Source organism: Triticum aestivum, chromosome 2A, assembly GCF_018294505.1.
Source record: "Triticum aestivum cultivar Chinese Spring chromosome 2A, IWGSC CS RefSeq v2.1, whole genome shotgun sequence".
Lineage (NCBI taxonomy): Eukaryota > Viridiplantae > Streptophyta > Magnoliopsida > Poales > Poaceae > Triticum > Triticum aestivum.
In genome coordinates, this window is record NC_057797.1 from 594836784 (window position 1) to 594852603 (window position 15820).

The 15820-nt window shown below is 46.9% G+C and overlaps 1 protein-coding gene across 1 annotated transcript; it reads left to right on the forward strand.

Annotated features, from left to right (window-relative positions):
- The first annotated feature begins 11003 nt into the window (after positions 1-11003).
- On the forward strand, positions 11004-13705 carry LOC123185654 (uncharacterized). The gene is made up of 8 exons (XM_044597501.1): positions 11004-11108; positions 11339-11425; positions 11540-11603; positions 11994-12076; positions 12698-12869; positions 12987-13037; positions 13333-13442; positions 13649-13705. The coding sequence occupies exons 1-8, from the start codon at positions 11004-11006 to the stop codon at positions 13703-13705; spliced, it is 729 nt and encodes a 242-aa protein (XP_044453436.1).
- Positions 13706-15820: the final 2115 nt, after the last annotated feature.

The following is a 15820-nucleotide window of genomic DNA, read 5'->3' on the forward strand; positions in this document are numbered from 1 at the left end:
GAAAGCCGTGGTTCTATTTAATGTTTCAAGCAGTCACCTACCATTGACTTGCTACGAGTAGTACTTAACCCGGGCCCCCTGTCAGAAAGAAAAATAGAAGATGTAATTAATCTGGACCCCTCCGCTCCCCGTCGTGGGTATTTAAGCCGTCTCGTGGATTGACAGGGTGTAATCCATTTCTCCAGATACACCTCAGTGAGCACCAGATACACCTCAGTGAGCACTGGTTGTGGGCGGCCCCACCCCAGCAACGGATGTGGAGATGGAAAGCACTGCTCGTAGCATCAAGAGGTCGAGAGTGGCGCCACCGGTGACGCCGCTTTCTGGTGGTGTGCTGGTCATCGGAGGGGATGGAAGCGGCGACCGTGCTCCCTCCCGATCCGATGAGGAAGAAGAGGGATGTCGTGCGGATCGCATCAGCGATCTCGCCGACGGTGTCCTAGGTGAGATCATCTCTCATCTTCCCATCAAGGATGGCATCCGTACTCGAATCCTTGCACGTCGCTGGCATCCTTTGTGGCCCATCGCTCCTCTGAATCTCGACTGCCGCGAGATCTCTGACTCTCGTCTTTTTAACGATGGTGAAAAAGTTCATATCGAGACCATATCTCATCTGTGCGCCTTCACCAAGGAGCCCGTTCGCAAATGCTATTCCGGAATGCGGCTCTGTCAAAATCCTGTTGTCAGTCTTCCGGAATCCATTATGTCCGGCCATGCTGGCTCGGTTAGCCGCCTCTCTATTCCGGCGTGCTACATACAGTGCAGGCCCTCCACCGTTGATGCCTGGCTCTGATCCTGGAAGTTGAACAATATCCAGGTTCTTGAGTTCTACTACGTCTTCCCAGAATTTCTGACACAAGAGGTAACTCTATTGGATCTATGCACTTCAACTACGCCCTCGGCACCGGAGTCCGTGTTTCGCTTTTCCTCCTCTCTCTCCACACCCTCGGCTTTGCTCTTTGCCAAATACCATACAATTACATAGGGACGCTTAAGCTACCACTGGTGAAAAGACTCTCGCCTGTGGCTGTTGATATATCAGACGCGTTGCTGCAAAGCATAATCCACTCTAGTTGCCCTGCACTTGAGTCTCTCCTGTTTGTTTGCAACAGAGGAGGTCGTTGTGTCACAATAAACTCATCTAACCTTGTAAGCATTGACATTTGTTGTCCACACGGGGAACTCATTGTTGAGGATGCCCCTTCACTTCGACGGTTGATTGTTGATTGTCTGGTTGACGACTATTCGATAACCATTGTCTCTGCACCTAAACTAGAGACGTTGGGTGAATTCGTGTTTGTGTCTCCCTCGAAGTGTCTTGAGGTACTGACTTTCCTTAATACTGGAACAGAGCTGTACTTGTTCCGATGTTTGTTCTATTAATTTGATGGTCTATGTTCTATTCTTCATGCAGAGTCAGGACTTGGAGGTAACCGCTGTCTCTGCGTCTGAACCGTATCCATGTCGTCTCACGTGTCTTGAGGTATTGAGTTTTTATGATACTTCCAGCTTAACTTTATTTGTGAGGAAACAAGTTTTATTTCATCCAACCTTTATGCTATTAGTTTTGTGATCCATCTTCTGTTAATTTTCATCAAGGGTTTGAAGGCAGTCAGTCTAACAACAATGCGTCAATCTGTCAAGACCTTGCTTATCTACATGTATTATAAGGTGGACACCGTCGTTGAATTGCTGCAATGCTTTCCAAAACTGGAGAACTTGTTTGTCGAGGTGATGATCTTCAGAAATTTGCATTCTGTAGTACTCGTTCCTTTTTGAAATGCTTGTCTTAATTTTGACTGAAATTGATGCACCCGTATCTACACATGATTTATTGTTGTATACATCCATATATAGACAAGTCTATGTCTAACTTCTTGTTACGGAGGTGGTAGAACTAATTGTTGCATTTGGTTTTTTGATGGTCTGTATCTCTTTTTATAGACGCTAAGTATTTTCAACCTATCATTTATATTTTAGGGATCGTTGATTTCTCATGGTGAAAAAAACAAATGGCGTCGTAAGTACCGGCAGTTTCTCAAACATCACGACGTTTGTCTGAAGACAGTATCGCTGGAAGATTATGTTCGCTCTGGGAGTTACGCTGAATTTGCGATGTTCTTTGTTCTTAGTGCAAAGGATCTGGAGACCATGACCATTAAGTTTACCTCCCCTCCCGCAGAGTTCACGGGAGTATTTTACGAAAAGCAACAAAGGGTTCTGGAGTGGCATAGAAGGGCTTCTAAACGTGCACGTCTTAGATTATCATCAAGTTGCAGCCACGCGCGTCCGCATTTAAGAAAGAGGAGTGTTGAATACCTGGATTTGACGGTTCCGTTCAGGTGTGGATGCTGAAATCAGGCCTTGTGTTAGTTGTCCAGGTGTATGGAGTTATTTGTTGTTGCGTTCTTTTGAGCTTGGGTTTTATGTAAACTTTATCAGACAACCGTTGTAGTCTTTGCACCGTGTGTAGGCTTGTCTGTTTTTGTGTTGCGTGCAGTCATGAAGGAAATGTGTGGTTTTGCGGCTTTGTACGGGCCGAAGGACCATAAAATGCTGTGGCACCAAGGTTAAGAGACATAAAGTAGATTTAATGTTTCAGTGGAGAGATGCGCGCTGCATGTGTAACCGTGCTGTGTTGTATGTACGACGGTGCCTGTCTTATATATGTACCTGTCATGCACACAATGCATGCACAACCGTGCCTGTGTTGCAGGTAGAGCGGTGCTTCTCGGATGTACCTGCCATACACACTGAGGAGCTGCAGTTGAGCCTTGCACTGATGGAGCTGCATTTGAGCCGCTGCACTGTTTCTGGTCCTCGTACTGTGGTTATAAAAAACGGCTTGTAAGTTTATTTGGTGCAGTTGTAGAAACAAAGCAAATGTAAGCATAACAGATTTTGCTTGTTTAGGTATTTTTATTACTCAGCTGGGAAAATATTATAAGGGCGATAGGTTTGTTTGTAAATGTTTGCAGCCCTTTCTTTATGAAGTTGGATGGTGTAACAATACAACCATGCGTCTCTGCTACGACACAGGAGAGATGAAAAGAGCTGAAAGCATAGAGAGCCACCACAACGGTGAACCAAACCTGTTTTGCGGGGTGTTACGTAGTGCTTCTGGTTACCGCACAACCGAGTTTCTACTCAATAGGCCACACCGAAATGCGTCTCGAGGATTCTAGCCGTGACACTGCAGACTCACAACCATGCTTTTGACCTTGTCCTGGCATCATGATTTTTGTTCTCTGCTTGAATAACGTGCCTTCCACAGCCACCCTACTGTGCGCGTAGCAAAGGAGCAACGCCAGCTGATAAAGTGCTTTTTCTACTACTAAATGTGTGGCCCTCGTTGCATGACTTCCATGCGTTTGACAGTGGCTCTTTGGTACAGAACCGTGGTTGCAGAGAGTTCTTGCCCGTGCTTTTAAGGACAGTGTCTCTTGGATCGGTCATTGATTGCCTCACAAAGTAAACAGTGAGGGTTCACATCTGAATCCAATTCTGTTATGTTTCTGTAGTAAACGCACGAACGTGACTCTGCCTAATACTCAAGTATGCCTCCATGGGCTTCTCGTCCGTGCCTCTCCGTCTAAACGAGTCGACGGAATCATTCGGAAAACAGACACAAGCGAACATGACTCTATATAATACCACATGAGGCCTTTGTGGACTTGATGCCCGTGTCTACGACCCTTATCACTAAAATACAGAAAGTCACAAACGCACATAACCGTGGCTGCAGAGACTTTATCAAGAAAGAAGCGTGACGCAACTCAGTACGGAACCGTGTCTGTATGGACTTCACGTCTGTGCTTTTAAATACAAGGAAATAAGCTTTTAAAATCAGCGTCTCTCATATAGGCAATTCTGTGCTTCATAGAGTAAACGCCCGTGGCTGTGCGTAAGACAAAGGTTCAGTTCCGTGGGCTAGACGGTCGTGCATCTCCGTCTGGTCGAGTCTCACAGGCGAGCATGACTCTGTGTAATACCATCGACCATGCGCAATAAACGCATGATTGTGACCTTGCCTATTACTAAAGTATGCCTTCATGGGCTGCTCGTCCGTGCTTCTCCGTCTGAACGAGTCGACTGAATCATTCGGAACACAAACACAAGTGAACATGACTCTATTTAATAACACACGATGCCTTTGTGGATTTGACGCCCGTGGCTGTGACCCTAATGACTGAAACACTGAAACACAGAGAGTGCAAGACCGTGCTTTTAAAAAACGTGCAACAGCGGTGACATCTGCAATTATGTCCCTGCACTATGCCTAACCGTACCTCATGTGCATAACCGTGCTTGCGATGCGTGTCCAACCGTACTTCATGTGCCTTCACGCGGTGCTTCTGTGATGCAAAGATTTCAAACACAACGGGTCACGGTTGTGTTTGCGTTTCTGTTTTACAAATGGATATAGTGCCTGGCAGTAGGTTCCCGGCGTTTCCTGTGAAAGAATTACGTCTTTACGTGCTACTGAAGCACGTGGAATCACGGGCGTGCCTGTGTGGCATGTAGAACAGTGCGCGTCGTATCACTTCACGGCCGTTGTGTGGTTCGTGGCAAACCGTGCGTTTGCCATGGTCGTGCCTGTGTGACAGGTAGAACAGTGCGTCTCGAATCACTTTTCTACGAAGTCATGATCGTCTGTGTGTTTGCTGACAAACCGTGGTTCACTGAATCATTCGGAACACAAACGCTAGCACAAGCGAACATGACTCTATATAATACCACACAATGCCTTTGCGGATTTGACGCCCGTTCCTGTGACCCTTATCACTGAAACACAGAAAGTCACAAATGTACATAGCCGTGGCTGCAGAGACTTGAAGCCCTTTTAGTTAATGAAATGTACGGCATGAGCAAAAGACCGTTTAGCCATCGACCGAAATACCGAGTTCGCTGTTGGCAAGGTTACAGATTGAGCAAAAAAGGTACGGGCATTGTTTCACCACACCTACGTAAATTCCAAACCGGAAAGTGGCGGCAACATCTCACTCCAGCACTGTTTTCAGCACTTACAAGTGAATGGATCCTTTAAATCCAGGTGCTCAACTCATGCGTGCCTTAGATCCAAGTTCCCGTGGTTGCAACTTGGCGACAACCTAAGGCAAGCATGTTTAGAAGCCTTTTTGTCCCACTGAAGCACGTCTTGTTGCTGTTTGTAGAATTCTTCCGTGAAGTCTTCCTGAAGAAGAAACTTGATCCTCATAGTCTGCAGCTGTGCTGCGTTGAGAATAAAGAATGTCGCAAATCGAATGCTTTTCTCGCATTGAACATAGCTTTCCAGCGTCAGTGACTTCAAACGAACGTCATGATGGTGCTTGCAAGAACAGTCGTTCGCAAGACTTTCTTCATTAGAGGCTATTTCCTGAATAAACATGAATATTTGAAATGGTTAAGCTCCATAAAGAGTGGTTCTGCTGGTAGAGCAAGTGAAGGAATAATTCTATAACCTCTGTTGTAATAAAAGCTTTTTTTTAGTTTTGTCCTAATACTGGTCCATGACTATATACACCTTTGTCCATTACATACAAATGTATGTGACCTTTTTTTGTTGAATGGAGTTCTACACCATGCATGGTATGTGTTTTACAATTTGTGTGAGAAGCATCACCTCGATATACAAGTTTTCCAAGCTTCGGAAGTGTTCCACCAAGGAAAAGACTGCGTGCAGGTCATAATCCATGCTGATAGACAACGTCTTGATAGAATGAACCGCTGTGGATGTGCTGACTGTCGGCAAACACTTCATGTAGAATAAAACATAATATTAGTAGAGTAAAGGTTGAATTGCATGGAACTTGTTCGTACCAATGAATGGAGGTGAAAGTATTGTTGAAAGTCAGTACCTGAATAATTATACGGTCATTTGTGACGCCGGATTCACAGAAAATATTAGATAATTTGCCCATGACCTGCAGTTTAGGTGCAGAGGTGATAACTATCCGCAACTTTTTGCAATCACCATCACAAAGCAACCGTTGAAGTGACGAGGCATCTTCTATAACAATTTTCCCATAGTAACCAGAAATGCCGATGCTTATAAGGTTAGGTGAGTTTATTCTGATGCAATGGTGCCTGACTGTCCAAACAAGCAGCAGAGACTCAAGTGTAGGAGAAGTAGAGCTGATGATGCTTTGTAATGAGACGTCTGATACATCAACATCTACTAGCGAGAGTCTCCTGAGCAGTGGTAGTTTAAGCACCCGTACATAATTGTCTGGTAACTTGCAAAGAGCAAAGGCGATGGTTTGGAGAGAGGAGGAAATCTGAGGGTTTAATGCTGGTGGTGATGGCATGAGCGAAGGGCATGAGAATGGCCCTATGTCATGTTGTCTCAAGCATGGTGGGAACAGGTAGTAAAACTCGAGCACCTGGAGATTGTTCAGTCTTGGGGATCGAAGCCAGTCGTCGACCGTGGAGTGCCTGCAGTCGAGGTAGGACGCCGGAATGCAGAGGCGGCGAACTGCACTCTGACGCCCGGAGAGGATGGCCTCTGGAAGGTACGAATCATCATAGGAATTATCTTCACCGACATGTTCTCCTCTAAAAAAAGTTCCAGTGTATGTTACGCGGACGAGTTCCTCCGGTGTGGCGGAGTTCGCGGTGACCAACTCGAAATGTACTTGATCTAGAGGGTTAAAAAGACGTGGGACAGGGATCTCACGGCAGTCCAGATTCAGAGGAGCGGCGCGCCAAACAGGGCGCCACCGACGTGCGAGGATTTGAGTGCGAACGCCTTCCTTAGTGGACAGACGGGATATGATCTCACCGAGGACACCGTCCGGGAGGTCGCTGATGCGGTCGGGACCAGACTGCTCTTCTTGATCCTCGGATGCAGTAGGCGCACCCTCGCCGCTTCCAGCCGCTACCGCCAAACCACCAGAGGAAGGCGTCGCCGGTGGCGCGAGCCTCGCCCTCTTGGTGCTCGGGGCACCGGAGTTGACCTCCATCTCCGTTTTCATTGCTGGGATCGCGCCGCCTGCGAGCGCCGCTTTATGTGGCGTGGATCTGGACAGTCCAAGAAAGAGGGTGTGGCTAGGGTTTCGAGATGCTGTCCGTCCGCCTTAAATAGCCGGAGCCTGGCCTCTGGCGACGAGCCAGACCGGCGTCACCGGAGGAGACGTCCGTCGGACCCTTGGGTTTCCGTGGCGTCGCCACATGGCGTTCACACCCGAATACGTGGAGACGCCCGTCGAAACATTGTGTTTCTGCAATCAACGGACGAACGTGGCTCCGCACAAAACACAAGCATGCCTCCATCGCCATCCCGACTGTGCCTGTCCTGGTAACATAGTCAACGGATGCATTTGGAACACAAAGAGACACTAAGGTGACTCTGGATAATTACACGTCATGCGTTTGTTAGTTTGACAACCGTGCCTGTGACCTGAAACACTAACACACAAAAAGTCGTCTTCGTGCGTAAAAGATCGTGACGCTACTAAACATACAAAGTCGCCTTTCGTGCATTTGAGTTAAAAATCTTACAACGAAAACAATTGTAACAAGGACAGTCACCCGATTCTACTAGGTTTCTGTAATAAACGCACAAACGTGACTCCGGCTAGGAACGAACCATGCCTCAGTGGGCTGGACGTCCGTGCCTCTCCTTTTGACCAAGTCCACCGACTCATTCGGAACACGATCAGAAAACCTTTGTGTGTGACTCTATATAATAGCACGCCATGCCTTCGAGGGATGTATGCCCGTGCTTGTGACCCTTGACACTGAAATGCAGATAGCCACGAACGTCGGTGTCTTTATCAAGAAAGAAGCGTGACGCAACTCGGTACTGAACCGTGTCTGTATGGACTTAACGTCTATGCTTTTAAATACAAGGAAATGGGCTTTTAAAATTAGCGTCTCTCATATAGGCAATTCCATGCCTCACAGAGTAAACGCCCGTGGCTGTGCGTAAGACAAATGTTCAGTTCCGTGGGCTAGACGGTCGTGCATCTCCCTCTGGTCGAGTCTCACAGGCGAGCATGACTCTATGTAATATCATCGACCATGCGCAATAAACGCATGATTGTGACCCTGCCTAATACTAAAGTATGCCACCATGGGCTTCTCGTCCGTGCCTCTCTGTCTGAACGAGTCATCTGAATCATTCGGAACACAAACACAAGAGAACATGACTCTATATAATACCACACGATGCCTTTGTGGATTTGACGCCTGTGCCTGTGACCCTAGTGACTGAAACACAGAGAATCACAAACGTACATAACCGTGGCTGCAGAGAGTGCTAGCCCATGCCCTCGTGGGCGTCACGTGTGTGCCTCTCTTTCCTAACGAGTCCACCGTGCTTCCAGCGTCGAACAGATTCTTCTAGTGAATGTGTGCCGTAAATAATTACAGCACTGAGGGGCACGTCCATGCCTAGTCTGCGTGTGCAACAATGCATTTCGTACCTTGAAAGTCGTGGTTTTATTTAATGTTTCAAGCACCCATCTACCATTGACTTGCTACATGTAGTACTTAAACCGGGCCCTCCTGTCAGAAAGAAAAATAGAATAAGTAATTAATCTGGACCCCTCCGCTCCTCGTCGTGGGTATTTAAGTCGTTTCGTGGATGGAAAGGCTAGTCCATTTCTCCAGATCCACCGTCTATCCAGATCCACGCCACATATAGCGGCGCTCGCAGGCGGCGCGATCCCAGCAATGGAGACGGAGATGGAGGTCTACTCCGGTGCCCCGAGCACCAAGAGGGCGAGGCCCGCGCCACCGGCAACGCCTTCCTCTGGTGGTTTGGCGGTAGCGTCTAGAAGCGGCGAGGGTGCGCCTACCGGATCCGAGGATCAAGAAGAGTAGTCAGGTCCCGACCGCATCAGGGACCTCCCGGACACCATCCTCGGTGAGGTGATCTCTCGTCTCTCCACTAAGCAAGGCGTTCGCACTCAAATCCTCGCTCATCGATGGCGTCCTTTATGGCGCACCGCTCCTCTGAATCTCGACTATAGTGAGATCCCTGTCGGTCGTCTTTTTAAGCCCCTAGAAACAGTTCATATCGACGTATTGTCCATGCTCCCCAGTAAGGATGTCATTCACATTAGATATTTTGGAACTCGGTGTAGTTTTCAACCTGACGTTGATGGTTCGTGCCTTCCGGAAGCCATCCTCTCCGGTCATGGGGGCACAGTTCATCGTCTCTGCATTCCGGCGTGCTACCTCCACTGCAGACCCTCTACAGTTGACACCTGGCTTCGATCCCCAAGACTGAAGTATCTCCAGGTTCTCGAGTTCTATTACATGTTCCCAGGTTTTGTTGGAAAAACCAGCACACTACCACACGAAATCTCTTCGTCCGCACCCTCACCGCCGACTTCCACGCTGCTATTTTCCTCCTCACTGCACACCGTCACATTTGCTCTTTTCTAGATACCTGACAAGTATGCACGATCACTTAAACTTCCACTCCTCAAGAGGCTTTCATTTTTGGAAGTTGATATATCAGACGTCTCACTGCAAAGCATAATCAGCCATTGTTGCCCTACCCTCAAGTGGCTCCTGCTTGTTTGCAATAACTTGGACCACTGCATCATAATAAACTCAGGCAAAGTTGAAGTCATCTGTATCCTTTGTGAGAATGGTGAACTCGTTGTTGAGGATGCGCCCTCACTTAAACGATTGATTCATGATGTTCAGAGCCGGCACTTGTAGATAACTGTCTTTCATGCACCTAAGCTTGAGTGTTTGGGTAATTTTTATGAAGGATTTCCTGAATCCAAGATTGTTTTTGGCTCTACAGTTATCGAGGTGCTCACCTTTTGCACTATAATATTTACTTGCATTCCTTGCAGTGCCGAAGTTTCATGTCACGCGACCTTTTATCCAGCTAATTTTATGATATGTGCTTGTCGCAGGCTTTGTCTGTAGTCAGCCTATCAATGGTGGTTCAATCTGTGAAGACCCTACTTATCCACATGTCATTAAATCTAAACAAGGTTGTTGCCTTGATGCAATGCTTTCCTAGCCTAGAGAACCTGTTTATCGAGGTAACGATTTCTAGACACATTGAAAGCACATACAACACAACGTACTATATTCGAGGCCTCTATCCCCCTTTGTAGTCCTCGAGTATTCTCACTCTTTATGCATTTTCAGGGAGGAGTATGCCGCGAGGAAGGTGTAACAAATAAGTGGCGCCACAAGCACCGGGTGTTTCTCAAACAGCATGACATTCGCCTGAAGACAGTAACGCTGGGAAAAATATGTACACTGCAACAAAAACATTGAATTTGCAAAGTTCTTTGTTCGGAAAGCAAAGGAGTTAGAGACTATGAGGCTCAAGTTTCTCTCCCCCAGACAACATCACTGAAGGATTTTATGAACATTAAGACACTACTAGGGAAAATCTTATGCACAGAAGTTTATCAGTAGTGCGGTTTAAAAATGGGCGCTACTGCTAATTAGTAGTAGCGAGGGGTATAAAAACCGTGCTACTACTAAATTGATAGTAGTAGCGAGGGGTATAAACCCGCGCTGCTACTAAATGATCTCCAATGATGCCCCAGGAATAGGCCATAGTAGTAGCGTGGGTTTGCTGGGCCGCGCTAGTAATAGAAACATAGTCATAGCGCTGGTCACGAAAAGCGCTACAACTAACCCAGCCCACCCAGCCCAGCGAGACAACCAACCTAGCCTAGCGAACAACCACCATCGCTCTCTCATTTTCTCCTCTTCCTCCCGTGAACACTCGCCGCCGCCACCAACGCCGGGCGATTCCGACTACTTCCGGCGGCCGTCGCCGGAACTGCACACCCACGAGCTCTCACGACGGTTCTTCCTTCCCTCCGACCAGATCTGCTCCTCGTGGTGGCAAGCGCTCGCGCGCGACCCCTCCCCGCGGCTAGGGTTTCGACTGCCTCCAACTCCGGTGCAGTGCGATCTCCTCTCCCCTCGATTCATGCCCTATCCTCTCCCCTTCTTTCTTCTCTCCTAACCCCCTCACCTATTTCTTCGATCTGGTGCAGCAACCGCCCTCCTCCATGGACGAGGACGACCACCACAACATGCACGTGGTCGAGTTCACCGTCGCCTACTCCGGTGCGGTGCTGGACCAAGGACCTCCACCTCAACAGATCCTAGCTTGGGTAAGCACCCCCATCCCCATGGCCGTTTCACTTTCTTCCTCTGCCCCTCTTCTCTGTTCTTCCATGAATCCTCTGGTTTCAGTTAATTAGCAGCACAACCACAGCCACACAAAGGCGTAGGAGCGTTACTGCTTGTATAAAACTAAATCTCTGTAATGTTTTTTGTTATGTTACCATGGCTGCCAAAGAGTGTTTGTGTCTTCTATTTCTCAATATGATATGCTCACAAGTTTGTTGATACGTGCAGATTGGTGGTCTTTGACTTTGCAACAGATGTTATTGTGCATATCAGTGCAGTCAGATTCTACTTGCACAAGGTCAGTGTGCTAGTATTTTCAGCAATTTTTGCTGAGGTCAACACTAAGCATTTATATTTGCTTCTACAAATAACGGCAAGGGTGGTGTAAGTAGATATGTGTTACATCCTGCAGCACGTAGTTCTTCAGACACAGAATGTTCAACTGTCGGGGTCTCTTTGTCATGCCATCAAGAGTAGTAACATCATCAACATTTATGCTTCACGTCTGATTGTTGTTGGGCTGTCTCTTTCCAATCTACTGGACCCTGTTTCACACCCAAAATATTTTCACTGCCAAGATGATTATCAACACCACCTTAAAATATTTGTGATGGCCTAATAGACTGCCTTCGGCAACCTAACCAAACAAATCGAAGAATCATCCATTACATTTATGTTACCATTCTTTAGACTAAAAAAACCTTATAGCAACCATATGCCGCTTTGGTGTTACCACCATCCAAATTTTGTTCTTCAGATATGCAAAATTATTCATTGTTCATCGGTTGCTTAGGGGAACATGGTTACCTTGGTGAGTCATCTCTAGTGAATTAGGTGTTGAAAATGTTTTCTTATGTATGTTTCAGTGGGAAGTCCGATCATTTGCTGCTCAAAATCCGACAAATCAGAGGAGGAATGCGTGAGAAGCAAGTCTATCATCAATGGCAAGGTTGGTCGTGTATTCCTATTCTTTGAGTTTTCTCCGTTTCAACCATACAATTCATCTAGCATACGGTATCGTCGTTGCAACCTTTCAATTTGGCAACTTGGAAGTAGTTTACAGTTACTATATTGTGAGTGTGTGACCTAAAAATAAGGTAGCAAATTACTATAGATACTACTTCAAAACCATGTACTCCTACTCACTATTTCTGTGTGTCATGTGTACTACCAACTTACTGATGTTTCTTTAATTCCCATAGTCTACAAAATTCATGCTTGCTACTGTATGTTTGTGCCCCTAGCTTGCATGCTGATGTTGTATGTGCATGGTGGTGGCCTCCTTCCTGTTGTTATTTGCTCCATATTGAGAATTGTTTTGTAAAAGATAATGAGATGGACGCAGTTAGGAGATGATGCTACCAAGTTCAAACTCTCTTGAATGGATAGATCATAGTGCAGTTAGGAGAAGTGATGTTATGAATATGTTGTATGGAAGTTCAGTGTGTATTAGAAAAAGTTCAGCATTAAATTATATAGCAAATTCACTACACGGGGATTTGGCAAGCAGTTTTGTAAAAAAGTTTATGGTGATTTTCTCCGACATGATTTTGTGTGTGTATTTTGGCAGCTCAACAAGATGAACCATACAGGCGAGGAAGCTCCCAGGCGCAACAACTCCTCCGTCCAAGTTGTGTGCTGGGCGTCGTCCACCCTGTTGGCCACCAGGACGTACGAGGCGACGATTGGCAGTCTCGGTGGACCGGACGCCAACATGCCAATGAGGCTGAGAGACACAAACAGGTAGCACCTGGTGATCCTGAGAACAGAGTGCTTTAGAATTCCGCAAATACTTCATGTGTAGTACAATTCATATCTGCACACCTTGGTAATTTGAACAGGCTTATGCCTTGCCGTCGGAACAATGAATTCAAGGTTTTGCAGGATCCAACGTGTCACTAAGGCTGGCTGTGAGTAGAGTGGCAACTCATAGAGGATACGAATCATATCTCTTGTACCATCTGATCGTTTCATGGAACAACTAGCTAGTGCTCTATTTTCTTTGGCTAGATGCCTAGAACAATCCATGTAAATTTTAGTCTCTGTAGTTTCAACTCTGAATTGTATGCTAGTTTTTAATGATGTACTGTTACTCTGGCTGTCACTATTGATTCATGTGCATGTTCTAGAAAAAAATAAAATACCCTACTAGATTTGGATGTGGACGCTAACTAACAAGTTTTCACTTTCCCTACATGGGCGCAGGGTTGATTGATGCGGACTACCGCGACCCGGTGGGCAGTGTGCTCTTCAACGACTCGGAGGTGGACTTGGCTGTGAAGACCGGCGACCGTGTCGCACAGATGATCATCCAGGTAATCTTGACGCTGGAGGTCGCCGAGGAGGAGGACCTTGACGCCACAGTTCAGGGGGAGGTCCACCTGTGTCTAAACTCTGAGTCTTGGTAGATACATCTAGATAAGTGGTCTGTTTAGGTTGATGGAAAGCTAGGGAAAGTACCCACCTTTCAATGATAGTTGTGTGCGTATGATATGGGATGTCGTGATTTCTTCCTGTTCAGATGTTCACTATTGTATCCATGAATGCTTCAAGTGTTAAAGATGGTTCTGTGACCTGAGCTTATTTTTCATTGGATGTGTCTCTGATGGAAGCAACTGCATCTAACTGTTATTTTCTAAAATTTGCAATTAGTTAGTAGTAGCCTGGGAAACAACAACTCGCTACTAGTATTTAGGATAGTAGTAGCGCGGGTGTGAAATAGCAGTAGCGTGGGTGGCACACGCTACTACTAACAAAGTTAGTAGTAGCGCGGGTTTAACCCATGCTACTACTACCTATTAGCTTTAGCGCGATACTAGTAGCGCGGGTACCCGCGCTGCTAGTAGCCTTTTCCCTAGTAGTGAGAAGAGGTGCTTCACTGGGGCAATAAGGCTTCTAGACGTGCTCGTCTTATATTGTCAAGGTATTGTAGGCATATGAACTTGGATTTAAAAGTACACATCTGGACAAACCAGTGTCCAATCATGGATTTGCCGGATCCATTGACCTGTGGATGTTGAGAACGGTTATCCGGCTGTCAAAGATAGGTGTTGTTGCGTGCTTTCCAGTTTGGAGTTCGAGCTTGTACTTTATCCATTGTCTGTAAGGTTGTCAGAAACTTGTTTTTGTGATCTTCAGCCGTGAAGCAACTTGCAAGCTCAAAAAACTATCAAGTTTTCATGTTTTTGTGCACCGTCTGTATGTTTGGATTTCCTTTTGTGAATAGAGCGAGCAACTAAAATCATATGGAATACGCAGTCACGTGTGATGTTACAGCCGTGCCTCTCCAAATAACTCGTTAGCTGAAGTATTTTACAGTACAGAGGCTGGCGTGCCTCTTGTACCTGTAAGACTGTGTGTCTGTTATCACTGCACGACACTTCCTTTGTGCATGTCCGTGACTCTGTGGTGAACGTTTTGGGTGGAAACACGCTTCCCACTCTAGAACATAGTGTCTTGTAGAAACATGGCAGTGTTGTTTCTGCAAATCGAGACATGCTTGTCGTGGAACCGCTGTGCTTGTGCTTTGCTTAAAAGCGTCACCATCCATCTTCTTCTACCCCGATCCAAGTATCTGGCCATTAGAGCAAGCGTGAGACGGTGAGAGATCGGCCATGGAGGCGATTCAGGCGACCACCGTATGTCTTATCGAGGTGGTCAGGGAGAGCAACCCGCAGCCCAACGCGCTGCAGCACCTCCAGGGGCTGCTGATGTCTGCCACGGCGCATTCCTTCTTCGACGCCAGCTTCGCTGCCTGGCTCAAGGGTGCACTGGAAGACTTCATTCACAAGTTCAGCTTCGCCAACAGCAAGGTGAAGGACCTAACTGCTCGCCACCATTCCATGCGTCGCCTCCGTAAAGGCCGAGCCTCCGCCTCGGCTTCCGCGACCCGGCTTGCCGGCCTCCATGGGAACGATCTCATTCGCGCGCTGATGGCCCTGCAGCTCCCGGTCGGCACGCCGCCGGAGGAACACCTGGAGGTCGCTCTCGCCACGCAGCGCCTCATCATGCATGATGACATCGACAAGTTCAGCCAGATCTACGGATAGATTGTTTACGAGGATAGCTACAGCGCCGTCCACGAGTCGAGCATGGTGGCCAACTTCGACCATAGGCAAACTTTGGCAAAGCTCGTTCAGGAGCACATCCACCTCACCGACGCCGCCCCCACTTCTCGTCCAACCTCTGGACCATCAAGGGCACAAGCCCGGGCGCCTTGATTAGGTCCTTGCCTTGGCTCTCCGTTCATTTGCTGCAAGCCACATCCCACATGCTTGGAGGCAAGTTCTATATATTTATGCTAGCTTCTACTACTTTTGAGTTTCCAGTGACCTAGTCGATCTATCATGATCAGGACTTCTATTTATTGTGTGTGCTCTACTATAAATTTGACTCTAATATTGTATGCCTGTCGTTAATTTCCATTATTAATTAATACCATCAGTCGTTTAGTATTACCAACTTAGTTTATCTCTTGTAGTCCACTTTTTATGCATCTCTCTATATGCGTGCGCATGTATAACCTGTTTCATTTGTGGTGATGTTAATCTACATGCCTCCTCGTGCCTCTTGTACCTATAAGACTGTGCATCTGTTATCACAGCACGACACTTCCTCTGTGTATGTCCATGACCCTGTGGTGAACGTTTGGGTGGAAACATGGTGCACAGCCTAGAACATAGCGTCCTGTAGA

Coding starts and splice junctions, on each gene's coding strand:
- LOC123185654 (XM_044597501.1), top strand. CDS start 11,004: ATGGACGAGGACGACCACCACAACATGCACGTGGTCGAGTTCACCGTC. Junction 11,109..11,338: donor CTCAACAGATCCTAGCTTGG/GTAAGCACCCCC, acceptor TATGCTCACAAG/TTTGTTGATACGTGCAGATT. Junction 12,870..12,986: donor GAGGCTGAGAGACACAAACA/GGTAGCACCTGG, acceptor GCCTTGCCGTCG/GAACAATGAATTCAAGGTTT.